At 34.4% G+C, this 24,097-nt stretch overlaps 1 protein-coding gene across 5 annotated transcripts in view; it reads left to right on the top strand.

Annotated features, from left to right (window-relative positions):
- ptprq (protein tyrosine phosphatase receptor type Q) overlaps positions 1 to 23,465 on the top strand; it is a 134,028-nt gene extending 110,563 nt beyond the window's left edge. For 3 of the 5 annotated variants that reach the window (XM_087292746.1, XM_087292748.1, XM_087292749.1), the window contains 15 exons: positions 1,607 to 1,826; positions 1,923 to 1,996; positions 4,329 to 4,428; positions 4,510 to 4,638; positions 5,452 to 5,496; positions 7,707 to 7,733; positions 10,505 to 10,586; positions 10,807 to 10,897; positions 13,654 to 13,730; positions 13,833 to 13,967; positions 16,387 to 16,512; positions 17,672 to 17,820; positions 17,996 to 18,131; positions 19,821 to 19,944; positions 20,032 to 23,465. In XM_087292746.1, the coding sequence (XP_087148872.1) occupies positions 1,607 to 1,826; positions 1,923 to 1,996; positions 4,329 to 4,428; positions 4,510 to 4,638; positions 5,452 to 5,496; positions 7,707 to 7,733; positions 10,505 to 10,586; positions 10,807 to 10,897; positions 13,654 to 13,730; positions 13,833 to 13,967; positions 16,387 to 16,512; positions 17,672 to 17,820; positions 17,996 to 18,131; positions 19,821 to 19,944; positions 20,032 to 20,069 (1,553 nt within the window). In that variant the 3' untranslated portion in view covers positions 20,070 to 23,465. The remainder of the gene's footprint in view (positions 1 to 1,606; positions 1,827 to 1,922; positions 1,997 to 4,328; positions 4,429 to 4,509; positions 4,639 to 5,451; positions 5,497 to 7,706; positions 7,734 to 10,504; positions 10,587 to 10,806; positions 10,898 to 13,653; positions 13,731 to 13,832; positions 13,968 to 16,386; positions 16,513 to 17,671; positions 17,821 to 17,995; positions 18,132 to 19,820; positions 19,945 to 20,031) is intronic. The other 2 variants (XM_087292747.1, XM_087292750.1) reach the window with 1 other exon arrangement.
- The last annotated feature ends 632 nt before the right edge of the window (positions 23,466 to 24,097 follow it).

The following is a 24,097-nucleotide window of genomic DNA, read 5'->3' on the forward strand; positions in this document are numbered from 1 at the left end:
TGTCCGGTATAGAATATACAGTCATGGTGCAGTGAAAAAATAATTAATATTGTGTATGACTCCCATGAACTTAGACAACTGCATCCATACATCTCTGCAATGACTCAAATCACTTACCAATAACGTCATCTGGAATGGCAAAGAAAGAGTTCTTGCAGGACTCCCAGAGCTCATCAAGATTCTTTGGATTCATCTTCAATGCCTCCTCCTCCATCTTACCCCAGACATGCTCAATAATGTTCATGTCTGTGACTGGGCAGGCCAATCCTTAAGGATCCTTCTTTTACTTTCTTTGCGTTGATGTGGAGGGTGAAGTATGAGAAGGAGCGGTATCCTGCTGAAAATTTTGCCTTCACCTGTGGTATGTGATGTAATGGGCAAATTTCGTCATACCTCAGGCTGTTGATGTTGCCATCCACTCTGCAGATCTCTTGCACGCCCCCATAATGAATGCAATCCCAAACCATGATTTTTTCTTCACCAAACTTGACTGATTTCTGTGAGAGTCTTGGGTCCATGTGGGTTCCAATAGGTCTTCTGCAGTATTTTGATGATTAAGATGCAGTTCAACAGAAGATTCATTGGGAAAATCGACCTTCTGACACTTTTCCAAATGATCAACTTGAAGTCAGGTTATTATTTGTTGCTCTGACAACTGGGATCGATGACAAGACTTTTGTCAGGCAGTATACAGAACAAATCTAATCTAGAACATAGCAATATACACTTAAAGGAGACATGTTTGTAAGATTTTCTAAAATTATTATTATCGTGAAATACATTTTAATTAGCAATAAAGCATTGCATTCTTGAAAAAGTAAACATTTTGTACATATACTACAATTTAATGTGCTAAACATGACATGTAAATTAAGTTGAAAAACTTTAATGTTGGCTTGACAAAACCGTATGAATTACCATGTTTGTTAGCATACTGTTTCAAGAGTTTGCATCTTTCTAGCATAGTGAGCATTTTGTAACCTCAATATAACATTAAATAATGTTTTCTAAAATTGTTGCTGCCATGGTTTTAGTGTGAGTTAGCATATTGCTTACATGAATTAGTTGTTTGTAAGAATTAGCAGGTTGCTAGCATGTTTTGGGCATTAATTAACATGTTGGTAGCATGTTTTTAGCATTAATTTGCTTGTCGCTAGCATGTTTTTAGCAATATTCACATGGTATTAGCAAAAATTAGCATGATCTAGGTTTGATGCTTGGCTAGAGAGAAAAATAGATGAAGGATGATTTGGATAGATGCACATTAAATGTTCTGTGAGATTTACTGTATGAAAGTTTTCTGAGTCATCATTAGAAAAGGGAAACTTGGCATAAAGCTTCAGATCTCCCTGAAATTGTTAGACAACTGCAGTGGTTGTAGGTTGAAGGGATGATTTTAGGAAGAAATAAGTTTACAAAATCTGTAATGAAGGAGAAGCATTTTGAATTGTTATAATATTACACAAAATGATATATTATTGTTCTAACATGTTCTGCCTTGATAGGCAAAAGACCTGAAGAGACGTCTTCCAAAAAGATTTTAAAGAGAATGATCTTATATTAAAGGCTTTATAATTCTGTAGTCTTGTTTCTAATGTTGATGCAGTGATGGACTACGGTAATCTGTCCAACTGGAAGAGTGTTTTCCTCCACCCCACTGCTCCATACCTGACAGACGATGGCTTCCTGAACCCAGAGTGCCCTGAAAAATCTGAGCGCATGAGCTCAAGCACTAAGACGTATGTTATAGGAGAAGACGAGGGCTGCCTGTCTGAAGATGCAGAGACGCTTTGTAACGGACCTCTGAAACCCAAAACACATTATGTGTGAGAGACTCAAGCACACACACATAATAAGAGTTTTGAAAATCTTTATCCAGGCGTCTTTTTGATTTTAACCATGTTTATTTTGTTTATTTATAGGTTCAAATTTCGAGCGACAAACATACGTGGCCAGTTCACAGACTCTGAGTACTCAGACAAAGTCAGAACTGCAGGTATAGACACACTAACACAAGGACCGATATACAGGGCTCACCATATACTGTATGAGTGCACCCCCCACAGATCTCTCATTTAGATTAATATTTTCCGTAGTATGATTTACAATATTATACTTGCGCATATTCATTAGTTTAGCCTGTACTTAAGCCAAATTTGGAGCTAATGGTTCAAAAATTAGTAGCCCAAATGTATATGTCAAGGAAAAATTTTAAATACAATTTTCAAAAAAAAAAATAAAAAAATAAAGAGAAACAAAAAATGTATACAATTTTGTTGAAATTTTGTAGTTTGTAATTTTATTTATTTTTTTGCAATATTTTGCATAAATTTGAATGTATTATCTTTCTATTTCTAAAGATGATTTTTAACTAAAATGTTATTTTAATAAATGTATCTGTTTAATAAATCTGTTTTGTTCAAATGCACCAATATATATTACCCATGTTCAGAAATGCATAAAAATATTAATTTTCAAAATGGGGTGTATTCATATATGCTGAGCACTGTAGCTGTGCTTTTGGATTCCTGTTTTTACCACGGAATAAAAATTAAAACCTACCCACGTTTGCTAGTTATTAAGAAAGAATTGTGAGATACATATTTGAAAGTAGATCAGAACTAATGATTAAAATTGTCAGATTTAGGCAGACAGGCTGGCAAGTTTATTTATATAGCACACAGGGATAATTCAAAGTGCTTTACATAAACAAATAAGATACAAGTATAAGAAATAAAATAATTGTGTTAAAAATGTGTTAAAACAGGGTTTAAAGAAAAAAAAAACACAATTTGTTTTAAATATTGATTTGAATGTATGTTCAAGGAAGACATAAAACGTAAATTCTGACTTTTATTCTCACAATACAAAGAAATTAATTAATCAATGTCAAAAATAAGCTTTCAAATGGGATGTTTTGCTCACATCTTCCACCTTTGTCTCTCTATTTCTATTTGTTTTCATTATCACTCATATTGAGTTAAAGGGTTAGTTAGCTCAATGTTTTATTATTCTATAATTTAGCAGTCCTAATTCGTATTCAATGGGACTGAATATTCACACTGGATTGAATATTCTTTAAAAGGGGATTGGGTTTGAAAGGATATTATGTCCCTTTATCAGGAATAAGAAATTTGAGTAAACTTTTCTTTTTAATTATTTATTTTAATATTTAAATAGCTTTATACTAAATAATGGTCTTTACTAAAACAAGCTAAGTATGAACAAAACTTGTACAGCATTTATTAATCGTAAGTCATAATTTACTAAGGAATTATTAAAATCCAAAGTTATTGCACATTGAGTTAACAAGACCCAACAATTAACAACTTTTCAGTAACTAACATCAACAAAGATGAATAGAAACTTTAATAAAGGTATTGATCATTGTTTTTTCATGTTAGTAAATACAACATATCTAATGGACCATTATTTTAAAGTTTTACCATGAATATATTAAATATTAGTGTAACGGAGGCCAGCTAGCGAAGTGCTATGCAGGTAAACCTCACTCCTCTGACCTCAAAAGGTGCTTTAGCGACAGACACTAGAGGCCATAGTCTTTAGTTTCCTTGTAAGAGCAACCCACTCTTATGCAAAGAATTTCTAGTTCGATCCCAGCTTAGACCGGGTTAGGTTCAGTAGGACCAGTGGGTTACACAGGGGGACTCATACGGGATTAAAGTAAGGTTTAGGGCGATGTGTGTAACGGACGCCAGCTAACAAAGTGCTATGCAAGTACACCTCACTCCTCTGACCCTTAAAAGGTGCTCTAGCGACACACACTAGAGGCCATGGTCTTTAGCCTCCTTGTTAAAGCTACCAACTCCCATGCAAAAAATTGCCGGTTTAATCCCAGCATAGACCTGGTTGGGATACACATGGTGGCTCGTCCGGGATTAGAGTGAGGTTTAGGGTGATGAGTGTAACGGACGCCAGCTAACAAAGTGCTATGCAAGTAAACCTCACTCCTCTGACCCTTAAAAGGTGCTCTAGCGACACACACTAGAGGCCATGGTCTTTAGCCTCCTTGTTAGAGCAACTAACTCCCATGCAAAAAATCGCCGATCCCAGCTCAGAACAAGTTGGGTGCATTAGGACCAGTGGGTTAAATTAGTAAAAAAAAAAAAAAAGTAACTTTATGCTCCCTTGTAATATTTGTCTTATTATTTCTCCTTTTTTCTGTAGACAACCAGATTCAGATGTTTCAGCTTCATACTTTATTCAGCTAGGATACATTAAGTTGATCTGTTATTTATATAAATTAGCATGCAGAATAACATGTTCTTGCTTTAACCTACGTTTCCTTGTCTGAATGCTGAATGCAGATGACCGCTTGCTGACCAGAGATGAGCAGATCATCCTTGGAGTCTTGCTGTCATTTTTTCTGGCGTTGTTTTTAATTCTGATTATATATGGATCTGTAAAGTAAGTAGAGTGTGATATACAGTATAATTCAGTTGTGTGTGTGTGTGTGGGGTTTAATAACTAGACTCTTTCTGATCTCAGGATCCACCGGAGGAAGAAGGAAGGAGGGACGTATTCGCCACGCCAAGCCGAGATTATTGAGACCAAATTCAAGCTGGATCAGCTCATCGCTGTGGCCGATCTGGAGCTCAAAGAGGAGAAGATTAATCGGTGAGACTTTATATATGCTGTACATAAGTAGTGTGTGGCTATATGTGTGTCTCACCCACTAACTAATTCACATATTGAATAACTAACTCACTTTACTCATTGAATAACTCACTCTTTCAGCTTAAAGGGTTAGTTTTCAAAAAAATATATATAATAATTGTTATTAATTACTCTTATGTCGTTTCAATCCTCTGAGACCTTCAATCATTTTGCCAAATTAAAATATTTTAGATTAAATCTGAGAGAACACTCATCCTCCATAGACAGCAAGGGTCCTGAGATGATCAAAGTCCAGAAACAGAATCAAACATCAACTATTCAACTATAATCATACGAAGCTCCAAGAACAACTATGTGCACAAAAAATAACAATTACTATGTTCACCAGTGTTTTCTGCTTCAGATTAGGGTATTTGTTTACTATGGGTAATACAATGCTTGCATGTTGCGCTGCTGGCTCTAATGGCGATATGTCATACTGCCTGTAGTCGACATGTACCCTGACCTGAAAGGCTAACAGAGTTGCGTTTACAATTTATTTGGTGCACAACATTGTTCTTGGAGCTTTTTTGTATTCTATTGCGATCTATAGTGGATCAAAGAGCTCTCAGTTGTCAAAATATCGTAATTTGTGCTCTGAGGATGGATAAAGGTCTCTGCGGGTTGCAACAACACGAGGGTGAGTAATTAATGAGATCATTTAGATTTTTGGGGGAACTATAACACTTTAATACTTTATTTAGCATTGACTTGTTCACTTGCACTAATGCATTCCATCCGTTCACACTCTTACTCACTATCCTGTGTTCTCAGGTATTCCTCCTTTTTCTTTAGAAGGAAGGAGATTTTTGTCATCCAGTAAGTAGACAGTGGTGTTTAGCTGATGCATGGCAGTGTTAGTGTTTTTGTTCATTTTAAAGGGTTAATGTTTTATTTTTCCAGCCGTATGCAGTGATGTTTGCAGTGGTTTAACGGATCACAAAATTCATGGTTCAGATCACATTTTAGTTTTTGAGCCATGAATCTGATCATTTTTTTTAACAAACTAGATCCTTTTTAACATCTCTTAAAACAAAAACTAAAACACCTTTTCTTCTGAAGGACATCAAAAAAAGGTTGCTTATAATGGATATTTCATAAGGAAAGTGCTTGCATCTGATGCTTCACTTTCAGTCTTAATTTTAAAGATTTATATATTTTTTAAAATCTCTGTTATTGGCATTTCTGTGTGGAGTTTGCATGTTCTCCCTGTGTTGGTGTGGGTTTCCCCCGAGTGCTCCGGTTTCCCCGACAGTCATGCGGTATAGGTGAACTGAATAAACTAGATGGCCGTAGTGTATGAGTGAATGTGTGAATGTGTGAATGTGAGAGTGTACGGATGTTTCCCAGTACTGGGTTGTGGCTGAATGGGCATCCTCTGCATTAAAAAACAGGGCTTAAATTTGCCTAATTTTACCGATCCCCCTCCTCAACTGCCCTCCTCCCCCGTCCGCTGTTCATTTTCTTCTGCGACTCCCCATCCCTCTTCACTTTCGTTTGCAACACCCCCGCCCCGTGACACCCCTCCGCCATACACTGCACCAACCCCTGACTTCTAGTTGATCATTTGGAAAAGTGACTGAAGGTCGATTTTTCCGATGAATCATCTGTTGAACTGCCTCCCAATCATCAAAATACTGCAGAAGACCTATGGGACCCGCATAGACCTAGGATTCTCACAGAAACCAATCAAGTGTGGTGAAGGAAAAATCATGGTTTGGGGTTACATTCAGTATGGGGGAATGCAAGAGATCTGCAGAGTGGATGGCAACATCAACAGCCTGAGGTATCAAGACATTTGTGCTGCCTATTACATTACAAACCACAGAAGAGGGCAAATTCTCCAGCAGGATAGCGCTCCTTCTCATACTTCAGCCTCAACATCAAAGCTCCTGAAAGCAAAGAAGTTCAAGCTGCACCAAGATTGGCCAGCCCAGTCACCAGCAATGAACATTATTGAGCATGTCTGGGGTAAGATGGAGGAGGAGGCATTGAAGATGAATCCAAAGAATTCTGATGAACTCTGGAAGTTCTGCAGGAACGCTTTCTTTGCCATTCCAGATTTTATTAATCAGTTATTTGAGTCATTGCAGAGATGTATGGATGCAGTCCTCCAGGCTCATGAGAGTCATACACAATATTCATTCTGTTTCCACTGCAGCATGACTTTATATTAAATACTGTACTTTATTTCTGTTAGGTGAAAGGACTTTTGTCTAAGTAAAGTCAGACCTTACTGTCCTAATTAAATCATTTAAAAGCAAGGCATGATCATATTTTATTTTGCTAAAATGAGCGTAATCTGGATGCCTTTCATATAAGCCACTTCTGAAACCAAATGATCAACTAGAAGTCAAGTTATAATTTGTTGTTCCTAAAACTTGGATAGGCGACAAGACTTTTGTCAACTAGTGTATTAGTTAGAGGATTCTACTAATTTCAGGGTTAAAAATGTGTTAATATGTAAATTATTCTAGATCTATTCCATATTTACTCGGACTGCCTTCTGTTTATAGTTTCAGTGTAACTAGTGAAATTATATTACTTTCCTATATAAAAAACAAATTACCTGTAAAATGGTCTTTTGCTGTTCTCGCAAAATTTAGCAAATAATCCCCAAGCTTGAAAAAAAAAGCACAATTAATGCATGGATGTGTGTTCTGATCCTGAACCAAACAGATGGGATCAGTCTAATCCCTAGCTAGTATTAACTGGGATTGAATCAGAAACCTTTATAGTTCTGATTAAACATACCAGAGTAAATTTTACCTGCGTTGCCAACAATTTGGGTTGTTCGGTTTCATAATACTGATCTGTGGTTCTGCTATGCTTTTTGTGCATTTCTGCTTGAAAGATCACATAGAGCGACTCTCAGATTCCTTTCATGTCTGTGTGTCTTCCTCTAATTAGATCGTGTGGTGAGCTTCACATAGGTTCATTTCTTATTTATCACTGCAAGTGAAAAAGTAACCTAATTTTATCTATCCGAGGACAATTTCATAATAATTCTCTACTGTCTAATGTTCCAGGCTGCTAAGTTACAGGAAATCCCTCAAGTAAGTAAAGGAGATTTTGATGGATTTATTATTATTGTTCATTCCATTCCCCAGGGCAGATGATTACCCATAACCACCTGCTACTCTGCAAAAAAATTGTTTTCTTACTTAGAGTTTTTGTCTTGTTTCTAGTCCAAATCTCTTCACATTCTTAAATCAAGAAGCATTTCTAGACAAGCAAAAAACATTGATTTCTTTTCATACAAAATTAAAGGTGCCATGTACTGCTTTGGTTTAATAAGTTCTCTGATAGTAGGTTTATGGCTTCTGTAAGTTCAAAAAATCTCCAGAGACGGTGTTATAAGCTAATTTATTACTCCATAAAATACCCATAGAACCAGAACGTCCATGATTGACCATATATGGTTAGTGTCGTGAATATTAATGAGCTTCGCTCTGACATACCGCTCTTACAGACACACACACACACATACTGAGCATAGTGTACGCTTGGACAAATATGAGTAAAGTTAACCTATTTTACTCACCAGATCTGTTGTGGATAAAGGATAAATCATAATTAAACTTGCCAAAAGAAAGTGAAATTGATGTATCACATTGTAATTTATAGCTATAGTCAAAGAAAACACAGCCAGAAATTAATATCAACCTCTGCATGAACAGATGACAGTTGAGCTGAGTGATTTGACATGATTCAGCAGTCTACGGGCCCTATCATACACCCGGCGCAATGCAGCACAAGGCACAACGCAATTGTTTTTTGCTAGTTTCAGCTTGGCGCAAGAGTCGCTTTGACGTTTTGCACCACGCTGTTTAAATAGCAAATGCATTTGCGCTCATATGTGCACCCACAGGTGTTCTGGTTTAAAAAAGAAGGCGTGTTTAGGCGCACTGCAGGCGCGTTGCTATTTTGAGAAACTATAATAGACTGTTCAACAGACCAGAACAAAGCAGGTCTAAAGTCCAGCGCAGATCGCGTTAATTGTGCGCCTTGCTTACACACTGCTTAATACAAACAGGATGTACAGCAATACGCAAATGAAAAATAATTAAAATATTAAGGATATATATATATATATATATATATATATATATATATATATATATATATATATATATATATATATATATATATAAAACATATATTATAGATGTTTTAGGCTCACTACACACTTTTCTCAGACAGAAATGAACATTTATATATATATATATATATATATATATATATATATATATATATATATATATATATATATATATATATATATATATATATATATATATATATATATATATAAATGTTCATTTCTGTCTGAGAAAAGTGTGTAGCGAGCCTAAAACATCTATAATAATTGTTAAAAACAAAGCGGACTGCTGGGTAATTTTTTAAACACAACTCCTGTGAATAACAAGGGACCATTGTATTGATGTTTTATTATTTTACTATGTCTTGGTATAATTAGATTATATAATAGGGCACCTTGAAGTTTTTTTGTCCCTTAAAACAAGCAAAATGTACAATACAGAAAAAAGTAATTATACTGATGTGAAGTATTTGGAGCATACAAATCCTTTATTTTTTAAATTGAAGATACTTCAGTTCAATGATTTGGTTAAATTTAAAACAGCACAATTCATGTTTAAAGCTAGGAATAAATTACTTCCGAAATGCATACAAAAGTTTTTTGAAGAAAGACAAAGGGGTATATAATCTATGTCTAAATTATACTTAAACTATGTCTGTGTAAAAAAAAATGTAAAGGTACAAATGGAATCAAACATATAATATGTCAAAGATGCCCAAAGAATAAAATATGTCTCATGTAAAAAGAAGAGATAAGTAAAAGAAGAAATAAGTTTAGGTAATAGACGAATGATATATGTGGTAATGGGGTGGGAAAATAAAAAGCTTATGCTTCATCCCACTACATTTTCGACCATGTTGAAATTTATTTTTTGCTAATGATATTTTATGTATGATATTTTTGTTCGAAAATAAATAAATTAAATTAAAAATCAAATCAATAATCAATCAAAGAAATAAAGTTCACTGGGGTGGTACCTTTTCAAAAGGTACAAATTTGTACCAAAAAGGTCTATATTAATACCCCAAGGGTACATATTAGTACCTAAAAAGTACAAAAGTGTTCCTCTTAAAATATGTACTAATATATACTGTGGAGGTACCAATATTACTTTTACAATGTAGATTGTATCAAAGCAGCTTCACATAAATGGTCATAGTAACTGGAACTGTGTAGTTCAGTTTTTAGTGTTTAAGTTCAGTTCATTTCAGTTTAGCTCAGTTCAGTGTGATTTAATCATTACTGAGAGTTCAAACACTGAAGAGCAAATTCATTGATGCGTAGCTCTACCAAAGCTCTACGAGCGAAGACTCGTCTGTCCCTGGAGCGTCAATATGGACCCTTTAATATGGACCCTTTAAGTACAAATGTGTACTTTTTGAAAAAGGTACCACCCCAGTGACAGCTCATGTACCTTTATTATTGAGAGTGTGGGGTAAATAAAATATGCTCATTTCAAAACAAGATTATTTTGCTCACCACATTGACAGATTAGTTTGCTCCTTATCTGTTGTTTGTCTAAAATGACTCTTGGTTTATTTTTTTGATATTTGGACTAGAAACAAGAAAAAAAGTTGTAGGTGAGAAACATTTTTGCAGTGTATACAGTTGTATGTTTAAAGGCCATAAAGAAAGCTGTACTGCAGACTTAATGTGAATAATGCTAAAGTTGATGGTTTTTCATGTTTTGTGAGTATTTTCACACTCTTTCTAACACATTTGCAGGCCAATCAGTAAGAAATCGTTTCTTCAGCATGTGGAAGATCTTTGTGCCAACGACAACGCCAAGTTTCAGGAGGAGTTTGCTGTAAGTTTTAGCATTAAAAGTGTGTCTGTGTGGGTGAGAGAGAAAGAAAGCACTAGTGAACAGTAAAATGAGTTTCAGTGACACTTCATTTTGATTGAACACGTAGAGCTCTGCGCTCAGTGGTGTTTGACTTCTCAGAATATATTCCCTGCTTGATTAAATTTCTCCCCGGCGTGTTTCCTGATTGTACTCTTTTTTTTTTTTCTGCTCTGTGTTTTAGGAGTTGCCGAAGCTGCTGCAGGATCTGGCCACATCAGACGCTGACCTGCCTTGGAATCGCTCCAAAAATCGCTTCACAAACATCAAGCCCTGTATGGAAACTATTTGCATTCTATCTCTGTTTAGTTGCTGCCATCTCATTTTAAACCTGCATGACTTTCTTTATTCCATTCAGCACAAAAGGCATAAAAGAAGGGTCCCATAAGACTTTGTTGGAAGCTGGAAAGATTTTTGAAAGACATTTCTTTTACTTGCCAAGTTTGCATTCATTGGATTCACTTTTGTTTAAATGAGACCCACAAAATCAGTTATAAGTGTTAATTTTTGGAAATTGAGATTTGTAGTTTATTTGAAAGTTGCATAAATACGCTTTCCATTCATTAATACTTTTTAGGATAGGACAATATTTGGAAGAGATACACATATACTACTGTGACTGGAATATAATAATTTAAAAATCAAAATAGTTTTGGATCTTGCGGAAATTTAGCCAAAGTTCTTTCATACATGCAAAATTTACATTTGCTGCTGTTTAAATTATTCATTTAAAATTCAACACAACTTTTAAGTTTTTTGTAGGGACAACTTAATTGTTTTATGTTCAATTCACTTAAATAAGTAAAAAGAATTAAAAAAACCTAACTTAATAAATTTGTGTTGGGGTAATATGAAGTAATTGTGTGGAAGCCAACATTTTTTACAGTGTACAGTATGTGTATTATTATATCAAAAAATAAGTTTTAGTTAATTTACGGTAGAAAATATCTTTCTGGGACATGATCTGTACTTTCAATTTTGATTTATGGCATGAAATAAAAATCTTTTTTTTTGTCTAACGGTCACAACATAAGATCACAAATAAGAACATTGTAAAATATTTTTGCCATTTTAAATGTAAGATTTTTGTTGCTTTAAATGTCCTTTCTGGATAAAATATATTAATTTCTTTCAAAGAAATAAAAAAATAAAACTACACCTTACTGACCCCACTCCTTTAGATAGTAATGTGTATCTCATTGCTTTTTGTTTTATTTTAAAGAACATCTCTGTTAATAATAATATTAGTAACACTTTAAAATAATGGTCCATTAGTTAGTGTATTTACTAACATGAACAAACCATAAACAACAATTATTTTTACAGTATTTATCAATCCTTGTTAATTTTAGTTGATAAAAATAAAGTTATTACTTGTTACTGTACACTGTAAAAAGAAAAATCTGTAATTTTACGGTTTATTTCCAGCTAGGGTGCCAGAAAAAAAAAAGTAAAATAACAGCAGTTTAATTACTGAAAATTACTGTAAAATAACAGAAGTTGAATTACAGAAATTTACCAGAAAATTAAATTTGAGGAAATTTCTATAATTAAATGTCCATTATTTTACGGTAAACTTCTATAATTTAGCGGCCGTTATTTTACTTTTTTTCTAGCACCCTGGCTGCCAGAAATAAGCCGTAAAATTACGGATTTTTTTATAGTGTAGTTAATGTAAACTCACAGTCCACTCGCTAATGTTAGCAAGCACTACTTTGGATTTTAATAATGCATTAGTTAATGCTAAACTGCAATTAATAAATGCTGTACAAAGTTCCTAGTTCATGCTAGTAAACCCATGAACTTATTAAGCTTTGTTTTAGCGTGTTCCCATTACATTTTATTTTCGTCATGCAGGTTTAATGCAAAAAAAATGCTTTTCTAACTTAGATTTTTTGTCTTGTTTCTAGAATCAAGAAGCATTTTTTTAAGACAACCAAAACAAATTTGACGTGTCCCAATTCGCATACTTCCAGTCTAAATAATATTCGAAAACAGAGATAGTGTGTCCCAAACTGTATTAGGTTGAAAAGAGTATGCCAAAGGTTCCCAGATGGTTAGATATTTGAAGTTCATACTCTATAATCTTTAATATTGCTCACAATGCATTGCGCGCTGGACATGAATTCAATTAGAGCAACAAACTAATCAATAAAATAAAGTGTAAATAAACTACAAACATGGCGGACACGCAAGACCAACCGTCAAGTACATTACCTGACTAAAGACTTGTCGGCGATCCCAGTTGTCAGAACAACAAATAATAACTTGAATTCTAGTTGATCATTCGGAAAAGTGTCAGAGGGTCGATTATTCGGATGAATCATCTGTTGAACTGCCTCTCAATCATCACAAATATTGCAGAAAATCAGTCAAGTTTGGTGAAGGAAAAATCATGGTTTGGGGTTACATTCATTATGGGGGCATGTGAGAGATCTGCAGAGTGGATGGCAACATCAACAGTCTGAGGTATCAAGACATTTGTGCTGCCCATTACATTATGAAACCACAGGTTGTGTAGAGAGGCTTCGGTAAAGTTGTTTGAATGACTAATAATTAATATATAGCCAACTGGAAAATATTTAATTCACATTCTCTGTGTTATATTTATAAGTATGCGAAATCGGACTCAGCAATGGTCTTGTTATAGGAAATAATGTCAAAATTGGCAAAATAATGGCAAAATAAATCTGCCAATGGGGAAAGCAAAATGATCTTATGTCTAAAGGAAAAGCAAGATTATTTTCTTACCCTGTTGACAGATTATTTTGCTTGTTTTAAGAAAAAACTAACTTAATTTTGACATATTTCCTAAAACAAGACAAGTCTTGAAAATGCTTCCTGATTTAAGAAATTCTAGATATTTGGACTAGAAACAAGTCAAAAAATCTAAGAAACGAGTATTTTGTGCAATGTTCGGCATAAAAACATGGTGACATAATATCTGAGTTTACTTGTAATTAATTTACCAAGTTTTCTGTAAACAAACAATGCAAACAACACTTATTTGAATGTGTCTTTTTTTCTCAAGACAACAATAGCCGAGTGAAGTTGCTGTCTGAGCCAGGAATGCCGGGTTCTGACTACATCAATGCCAGCTTCGTCTCTGTAAGCGCTCCAGATCAGCCCACATATCAGCTGCTGCTCTGTTATTCTGCGCCACGACTTTAATTGAATCGACCTAAGCTTGTGTTTGATTCTGTGTCTCAGGGCTATCTGTGTCCTAATGAGTTTATAGCCACTCAGGGCCCTCTGCCGAGCACCGTCGCAGATTTCTGGAGGATGATTTGGGAAACTGGGACTAAAACCATCGTCATGCTTACTCAATGCTTTGAGAAGGGCCGGGTGCGTATCAGCTAAATGCAGCCAATAGGTGTACTGTATGCTTGAATGTACTCTTATACTAATTTAATTCAAGCAATACGTTCTGCATAAGGGTTTTTCAGTCTGATGTCATAGAAGAATATTTAATTTGATTCTATGGGACCACAAATATTGTAATAAATTAATAGATACTGAAATATAACAGCAGATGTATCTGTGATATTACTATTACATTATGTTACTATTCAAATTAAAACAAACTAGATATGAAATCTGGGCAAAGATTAATCACAGTTAAATGCAAATAAAAAATAGATTTACAAATATATATATATATATATATATATATATATATATATATATATATATATATATATATATATATATATATATATACACACAAAAATATATATAATACACGTACATATTTAATGCATGTTTCATACACACACATACACACATACTATAAAAATTATTTATTTATTTATTTTCTTTTCGGCTTAGTCCCTTTATTATCTGGGGTCGCCACAGCGGAATGAACTGCCAACTTATCCTGCACATGTTTTACACAGCGGATGCTCTTCCAGCCACAACCCATCACTGGGAAACATCCATACACACTCATTCACACTCATGCACCATGGACAATTTAGCCCACCCAATTCACCTATACCACATCTTTGGACTTGTAAAGGAAACTGGAGCCAGGCGAACACTGAGAGAACATGCAAACTTCACACAGAAATGCCAACTGACCCAGCCGAGGCTCCAACCAGCGACCTTCTTGCTGTGAGGGGAATGTGCTACCCACTGCGCCACCGTGTCACCATTATAAATTTATACAAAACCAAAATATTTACATAGATATATAAATTTGACTATATTTTGTTTATAATATACAAATATACATTATAAATAAATATAAATATTTTCTTAAATATATGAATTAATGTGTGCATTTATACATAATAAATATAAATAGTACACACACACTTACTGTGCATGTAAATGCAAACTTTTATCTTGGATGCGATTAATTGCTACTTTTGAATGAAACGATTTAAATACATAGTGATTTTATACATTAAATACAATTATATTTACATTTGTGCAGTGAAATATATGTTTGTACTTAAAAGAAATAGATGGTTGCTATTATAATTAAAGCTATCCTGAAAATGATTAACTATCATGATAAGAATATGCGTAGGGATAACAGAAATTGCTGTGGTAATTAGTGGAAATGTTAATACAGTTGTGGATAGAGTTAATTCAGATAACACAATAGAATGCTTATTCACTGATTATTGTTATTATAGTGGGTTATTTGTTAAAAAAAAAAAGGGATTACTTTATAAAAAGTAGTTTTAAAGCAATTAGTTGACTTTACTTGACAAAAGTGAGTACATGCTTTGCCTTAAAAATAAGTAAATAAACTACACTCACCGGCCACTTTATTAGGTACACCTGTCCAACTGCTAGTTATCGCAAATTTCTAATCAGCCAATCACATGGCAGCAACTCAATGCATTTAGGCATGTATACATGGTCAAGACGATCTGCTGCAGTTCAAACCGAGCATCAGAATGGGGAAGAAAGGTGATTTAAGTGACTTTGAATGTGACTTGGTTCTTGGTGCTAGACGGGCTTGTTTGAGTATTTCAGAAACTGCTGATCTACTGGGATTTTCACGTACATCCATCTCTAGGATTTACAGAGAATGGTCTGAAGAACTTTCCAGTACCTTGTTGTATCTATGCCACGAAGAATTAAGGCAGTTCTGAAGGCAAACAGTGGGTCTAACCTGGTACTGTCACGGTTGCAGGTTTGTGCGCTTTTCCGGAGTGTCTGTTTGATCACGTGGGTCAGTTCGTTTTGTTATGATCAAATAAGGGTCTGAGAGGATCCAATTGCAAGTGATAATGTTTATTTGATGTAGTCAAAATAAACCAACAATAATAGTGACAGGCTAGGAGGACGAAGAACACAGGCCAGGTCCAGGGTATTCTCCTCAGGGGCCTGAGCACAGACAACACACACACATGAGCAAGTGTAACGAACTGACAAAGAAACATAGAAGCGTCGCCCAGATATAAGCACCATAATGAGCCTCAGCTGGCGAGCTTATCAGACCAGCTGAGTGCCGTCATAGCACGTGAGCATAACAAATACACATGGGCAACCAAAACAAAACAAACCCACATGATCAAAAAGACACTCCGGAAAAGCGCACAAACCTGCAATCGTGACAGGTACTAGTAAGGTGTACCTAATAAAGTGGCCGGTGAGTGTATACTGTATGCTTACTTAATTAGGTAAACTAACTAATCGGTTTTTACAGTACAAAAGACTGCATTTATAGTAAAGACATTAACAAATCCACATTTGATCTACTGAAGCATATATTTGATGTAAATAATAAACAGAATATATGTTTCAGATCCGCTGTCATCAGTACTGGCCGGAGGACAATAAACCAGTCACTGTTTTTGCTGACATCATAATCACTAAACTCACAGAGGACGTGCGTCCTGATTGGACGGTGCGGGCACTCAAAGTGGAGCGGGTAAACCAATGCACATCTTTATCTTCATTATCATTGTCATCTTTCAGCTTACTTAATGTCAGCGCAGAGCAACAGTTGAAGACAATCTTTCAGAGAGAATCTGCTGACATGTTTACTGCCTGCTAGTTGGATTTACACAGCCAATTAAATGGCGTCCAGTTTAATTTGAAGAAAACTCTTATCGCCCCCTGGAGAAATACATTTATTTGTTTTGAATTAAAGTGGATATGTTTGCATACTGTAAAAATATGTGTTAATTAACATTGTATTGCATTGCATTGTAGAATGTTTATCTCTGCTCTGTCGACTTTTGATGTTGAAACTTCAACTCTACAGTTTAACAACGTGACTTTTATTGATACAATGGTTATAATAATATAACGTATAAGAAATAAAATATAGCGAAATAAGTCTAAAATAAAATAGCAGAAAATGTCCTGGCAGTTTATTACAGTGATTGTGTAATGTAATAAATGTAATATATACAACACCAGCTCAAACAATTGATCACTTTACACTATTAAAAATGTTCATAAGTCACTTCTTCAAAATTTTCAAGGTCAAAAGTTGTTAAATGAAAGATCAAGATCCCATAATGCAACTTAAAAGCATAAATAAATGTGGGAAAATAAAACAAACTATGGAAAACTGCAAATTTATGGATATGTTTTACAGCGTATCATGGTTTACAGTTGAATGCAATATTATTAGCTCTTCTGTAAAGTTTCAATTCTGTTTCAAATATTTAAAATACATATATTTTTTAAAAACTATTTGTTGTTTTGCTTTAGTTTTATCTCTAATAACAGATTTATTTTGCCTTTGCTATGATGACGGTGTATAATATTTTCCTGGTTAGTTTGCAAGATATGAGTATTTTACTTAAAGTGCAAGTTTTTAAGAGCTATGCTTAAAGAAACAAGACATTTGTCAGAAGAAAAATATTATAGAAAATACTGTAAAAAAAAATAAAAATTTCAGAGGAGGGCTAATAATATTGTCTTCAACTGTATATGCTTTGACTTAGTAATGCAATTTGTGTTCTAAAAATGCACAACAGAGAGAGAGAGAGAGAAAGAGACGTACATGGTTCAATGGTTAATTATTCCTCAAGGACGCTTTTAGCCCTTGCTTTCTCCCTCTCTTCTTTTCTCTCCAGCATGGCAGCTACATGATTGTCCATCACTTTAACTACACCTCATGGCCAGAACACGGCGTTCCCGAATCCAGCTCCACACTTGTCCAGTTTGTCAAAGCCGTTCGCTCCAACAGAGGCCATGAAAACACTACCATCGTGGTCCACTGCAGGTACACAGACGCTGCTCTACCACTACATGTTTAGCTTCCAGGCCTCATTGGTTGATACATTCTGCATGGAAGCCCATTTTTACAATGTGACTGTCGAACAATTGGTTATTTAATTGGCTAAAAATTGCACTTTAAGCTGAATACTAGGATCAACCCGTGTCTTCTGTGTGTGCAGTGCTGGTGTGGGCAGGACTGGAGTGTTTATAGCACTGGATCATCTCATCCAGCATTTGCGAGATCATGAATTTGTTGACATATACGGCCTGGTCGCAGAGCTGCGCAGTGAGAGGATGTGTATGGTGCAAAACCTGGTAAAGATTTTTTCACAGACTTGAAAGTTTGCATTTTTACTACTTTAAATATGTAATTACACAATTTTGAATATTTAATTCACATTTTTACTATTAGAAGTTTCATTAAAGATATCAAAATGATTAAACGCAACCAATAATGTTTTAAAAGTATGAGAACAATTGCACTGCGACTACTTCGTTTACCTTTATTTTACATTACTATGTTTCAGCATATTTTGTATTTCGCAAAAATGTAGCCTGAGGCACGTATTTCCATTGAGCCAGCATTGCAAAATCATGCTGTTTCTGCAAATTAATGTGTGTTGGTCCCAACACTAATCAGTGTTTTCACTTGTCATAATTCTGTCATTTCACGAGTGGATCAGTAGATCAAAAATTATATTTCCACTTGTTAAAACATATTTATTACAGTGATGCAACAATGGCGTCATTGCACTGAAATTGATTTCAGAAATTCTCTTGACATCTGTTATTGTATTGTCACTAGTTAAGGCTAGTTCAGTTAAGAACTGAAATTTTTATTGGTTAAAATTTGTATTTCCACAAGTAATTACACCATTTTTGATATTAAAAATTCTCTTTTTTTTACTAATGGAAAATAATTACTGATATAAACGTAATCGAACACAACCGATACTGTTTTTAAAGTAAACATAAGACAAAAGTGCACGGTGGCTACATCGTTTTACCTTTATTTTACATTACTTTATTAGAGCATATTTTACATTTCGCAAAAATGCAGCCTGAGCCATCTATTTCCATTGAAATAGGGGTTGCACGATTATGCTGTTTCTGCAAATTAATGTGTCCTGCTTACAATTAATGTTATTCCTGCTTGCACACTGATCAGTGTTTTCACTAGTCATAATTCTGTCATTTTAAGAGTGGAAATAAAATGGCAATTTTTAATATCAAGAATTAAATTTAGCTTGTTAAAACATATTTATTACAGTAATGCAACAATGATGTCATTGCCCTGAAATCAAAATCTTCTTGGTATCTTATTTTATTTTCACTAGTTAAGTTAATAATTCACATTTTTAATGCTTTTTAAAATGTATATTTCCACAAGTAAAATTAAAAATTCACTTTTTTTTTTTACTAATTGAAATTTTATTACTGATATCAAGATGATCAAACACAATGGTGTTTTAGAAGCAAACATAAGCTTTTATTGTGGTCATCTCCTCAGGCACTTTCCTTTAAAATATGGTCTCAAGTATGTACGCTATTTCCTCTCGAGAAACTCACCTATGACATACACCAAAAGTCTGATGATGTTTGGCAGCTATGGACACCTTTTTGGCATTACATTAATAATTTCTCCTGATTTTCTACTCTATGGTGCATATTTAGCTCCTAGCCTGACTGTATCATCCTGTTTACTTGTTCGTATATTTCCCATTATTTCCTACTGTATAGCTGAGACTGTATTTGTAAGTGTTGATGTATTCAAATCACTGACGAATAATGAAAAATCTATAAAAAAGCAAACATAGGAGAAAATTGCACTGCGATTAAATCGTTTACCTTTATTTTACATTATTATTTACCAGCATATTTTGCATTTTCAAAAAATGTAGCCTGAGGCGAGTAGCCTGCGTTGCAAAATCCTGCTGTTTCTGCAAACTGCTGTGTGTCAGTCCCATTCTCCTGCTCACACACTGATCTCTGCTTCCCTCTCAGGCTCAATACATGTTTCTCCATCAGAGCACTCTGGATCTGCTGTCGGCCAAAGGAAACAGTCAGTCCATATGGTTTGTCAATTACTCCGCTCTGGAGAAGATGGACTCGCTGGATGCAATGGAGGGTAAAAAACAAAAAAACATCTCGCAGTGAACAACGTGTGCCTGTCATTCTTCAGTAGTCATATTTTGTCATATTTATCCTCTCTCAGGTGACGTTGAATTGGAGTGGGAAGAGACGACCATGTAGCCGGGACTCTTGTTCGCTGTCAGTTTTTGAATCTGGTGAGGAAAACATGGGACACACGCTCGTGAATCCTTACACAGACGCTGGGACTTTGGACCCTGGGGCCAAAACACACCGAGCAGATAAAATGAGGAATAGTTGATTCAGAAGCAAACCGATCGTCTCATTTGTATGCAGAAGACACTCTCAAAGTTTTTGTTCAACTTCTGTAATGGCTTTATCTCTGCCTACAGTAGAATACGGTACACCGCCAGCTTAAGGAATCAAACCGGATTAGACAGAATTATGTCTGTTGTTGAAAAAAAGTACACATATTCAGCAGTCTGGGGTGAGAGAGAGGGCTTTTATGTCCTGTATTATGCGCTGTATTATCAAACACAATTGCTAGGAATGGGAGTTGATCATGTTTAGGGGATGAATTATGAGATTATTTTAATAGTGTGGCAGTTTTTATGTAACGTAAGCATACCCACTCTTCCCCGCATCAAGAATGAAAACTATAATTTACACAATAACCTTTGTGTGCTGTTGGGGATGTTTTCGTCCACTCTATGGGGATTTTGAGTCTTAATTTGGCCATAACTTTCTCTGTGTTACAGTTAGCAGAATAATTGTTGGTGGACATACATTTTTGGAAAATGCTTTGAAATTTAAATTAGAAAGCCCAACGATACAATCTGGGCATATTTACTAGCCTTTTGTTATGTTCAGGATGAAAACATCCACTGAATTAAACTGCTGTAAAAGTGCATCAGATTCATATATATATATTTTTTTTGCATGAACCTGTTAATCAATCTCACTCCTGATTAAAACTACTAAATTGTTAAAAGAAAATTACAGGATTTTAACTCTTTAATTGCCAAATTTATAAATTGTGAAACTGATTTGGTGAAAAAAAAAAGATGTATTTTCAATATAAAAGTAATTGTGGACTGGATTTTTTAAAACTTTCTTGGACATGTGAAAGATTAGTAACAACATTGCCTTTGATGCATTGTTGGTTTTTGTGCAGCATAAGATTTTCATTTTTGTTCATGTTCACGGCTGTTTTCGCCCAATTGACTTCCATTATTATGACATTTTTTTGATTGCAAAACCATGACACCAAATAATCATGCATTCTTGATTGTTGGTGGTTTCCCCTGTTGGGAAGAGGCAACATTTGTATTTTTCACTGTTGATCATCTGCTGGCGGCATTAACTCTTTAGATAGACCTGTGCAAAAAAAAAAAAAAAAATCTTAGTTTTTGGATTTTATATGAAGTATTACAGCGAATCAAAGTGTGTATGTATGTGAGTGTGTGAGAGTGACCTTTGCGCACTTATCTTGAGTCAGAGAAAATCAAAATATGCATCTTTAAACAGAGAATCATCTAATATAGTCTAAATAAAGTAAACAAAGGCAAAGTCTGTGTATTTACAGCAGTTAAATTCAGTGGATGTTTCCATCCCTAACATAACAGAAGGTACCAAATTTAAACAGTGCACAAGAGTTAAACAATGATTTCTGTTCATATAAAGCTCAATCTGCGTGTTCTGTGAACATAATTACCCACAGTGTGTACTATAAAATCACACAGACGTCCAAAATCTGTAGTTTTTTGCATTAATCTTCATTTCTGTTATTACCATTTTCGTTTATTATCTCTAAAGCAGACTTTTATTTATTATACGAATACATTATGATATAAGATTTTGAATCATTTTTTAAAATGAACAACTAAATGATCATTCTTTATATCAGGAATGGGAAAATTCTTAGTTAAAATGGATATTTTTAATATCAGAAATGACATTTTCAGTAGTTAAAATGAATTATAGTGTAACAATGACTTCCTTACTCATAGAAACCGAATTCCTGATATCAAAAATTCTACTTTGACATTTAGGAGGAAAAATATATTTTGATACTTGTTATTGTACTTTCAAACATCAGGTACCAATAATTAACTTGTAATTAAATTTCAGTAGCTGAGATGCAAATTCTTGAAATATGTACTGTACACGTATTTCAACATGTTCAATGTGATAATAGAGTTATGAAGAATTTCCACAAGTATTTACTCAGCTTTTGATATTAAGAATGCATTTTTAGTAGTGCAAATTAAATTACTGATGTCAAAACTAGCCAAGATAATAGTTATTAGCAGAAAATGTAATATCCTTCATCAGTGTGAAAACACAGCAACAAAATATTATGTTTTGTCTTGGTTCTAGTTTAAATATGTTTAAAAAATAAATAATAAAAAAAGTAATCAAGAAGTAAAATTTATTGTCATATTTTCAGGAATAAATTGTCAAAGTTAAAGGTTTCCTTAAGACCCCAGTGGCAATTATTTTGCTTGTTTTAAGGAAAAACTTTTTAATTATTTATTTGAAAACTAGACAATTATTACTGCACTCGTAAAATGACGTTTGCTCAAACTACTGATTTAGAAACTGCCGAGTCGAAACAACACGATTCTTGAGGTTTTTTTTTTTTTTTTGGGTTGGGGGAGTAGGGGGGGTAAATCCTCTTAAAAGTGTAAAAACTAATAAGTTAACTTCATTCTTCATGTTGTCCCAATACAAATGAATTGTGTGAAACCCAGCACTTTTTACAGTGCACTAGTGTCTATAATTTGTCCAGAAAGTGCTTCTTGATGTAAAATTTTATTGATGCAACATTTTTTACACATTTGTACTAGAAACAAGACAAAAACCTCTAAGTTAGACGATCATGTTTGCAGTAAAAAAGCGATCCCAACTATATCTATAAATGTGTGCATTATTATGCTTGAAGATGTTTTTTGGATTTATAATTCTCACATTTCTAAAAGCCTAATTGTAACAGCTATTTATCATTCTTGGTGTGAATGGGAAATTATTTGAGTGCTCTAAATATACTTTACCAAAAAGAAGAACGAAACAGCCCCTATTCTTTCATACTGAAGTAAATATTTATTGTGAATATTTTTGTAATCAGGAAACTGTGAAGTTTGAGAAAGTGTTTTTTTTTTCATATAGTAGCCTATATCTCTCCACAATCTCTGCAGTTTTGTATAATTGTGCTGTCATTCATTCAATCGGGATGCATTTAAGTTATTATCCAGCTTTCATTTATTAATCATTAATCTATTAATGCTGAGGCAGAGTAAAGTACAGTAACGGCTCTTTATATGTTTGTTTGTTTGTGAATAATAACTGTATTTGTCTTCTATTGCTGTTTTCATTTGCTCGTGACACACACACATAAGTGAGAGGAACACATTTGTTGTCTCGCTAAATTTCATAACTTGTTATTATTAAGCCAAAATGAGTGTCAGGAGCTGACGTACGATTCTGTCGTGTGTGTATATTTGGAAATCAACAGTATTTGTTTTGAAATAAATATATAAATGTTGTTTTTGTTCTGCAGATGTTGATGGCTGACATGATTTTGGCTGAATTGTTGTTTCAATTATGATCTGTGCTTCACATGGAGCTGTTGTCAAGTATGGAGTACAGTTCATATTTGTTTATTATGTGCTTTTGTAAATTTGGATCTAGATCTTGTGCTCTTTTTTTTTTTTTTTTTTTTTTTTGAGGTAAACATAAGATCTTGATTCATAGCTTTGAAATGAGAGAGGAGTAGTCTTTCGGATGAGGCGTTAAACTGAGGTCCTGACTCTCTGTGGTCATTAAAAATCCCATGGCACTTCTTGTAAAGAGTAGGGATGTAACCCTGGTGTCCTGACCAAATTGTCTCCATCCCTTACCTATCATGGCCTCCCAATCATCCCCATCCATTGAATTGGCTCTGTCACTGTCTCTCCACTTCACCTAAAGCTGGTGTGTGGTGAGCGCACTGGCGCCATTGTCCTGTGGCTGCCATCGCATCATCCAAGTCGAGCTGCACACTGGTGGCGGTGTGGAGAGACCCCACATGACTGTGATGCACTTTGGTGTATGGCCATACACAATAAATGCGCTATATAAATACACATTACATTAAGTAAATGGTCTGTGTGGTTACAGGAATGAAATTGTCTCATAATAATGTTTTTTAG

Source organism: Danio rerio, chromosome 18 (genome assembly GCF_052040795.2).
Source record: "Danio rerio strain M-AB ecotype USA chromosome 18, GRCz13ab, whole genome shotgun sequence".
Classification (NCBI taxonomy): Eukaryota; Metazoa; Chordata; class Actinopteri; order Cypriniformes; family Danionidae; genus Danio; species Danio rerio.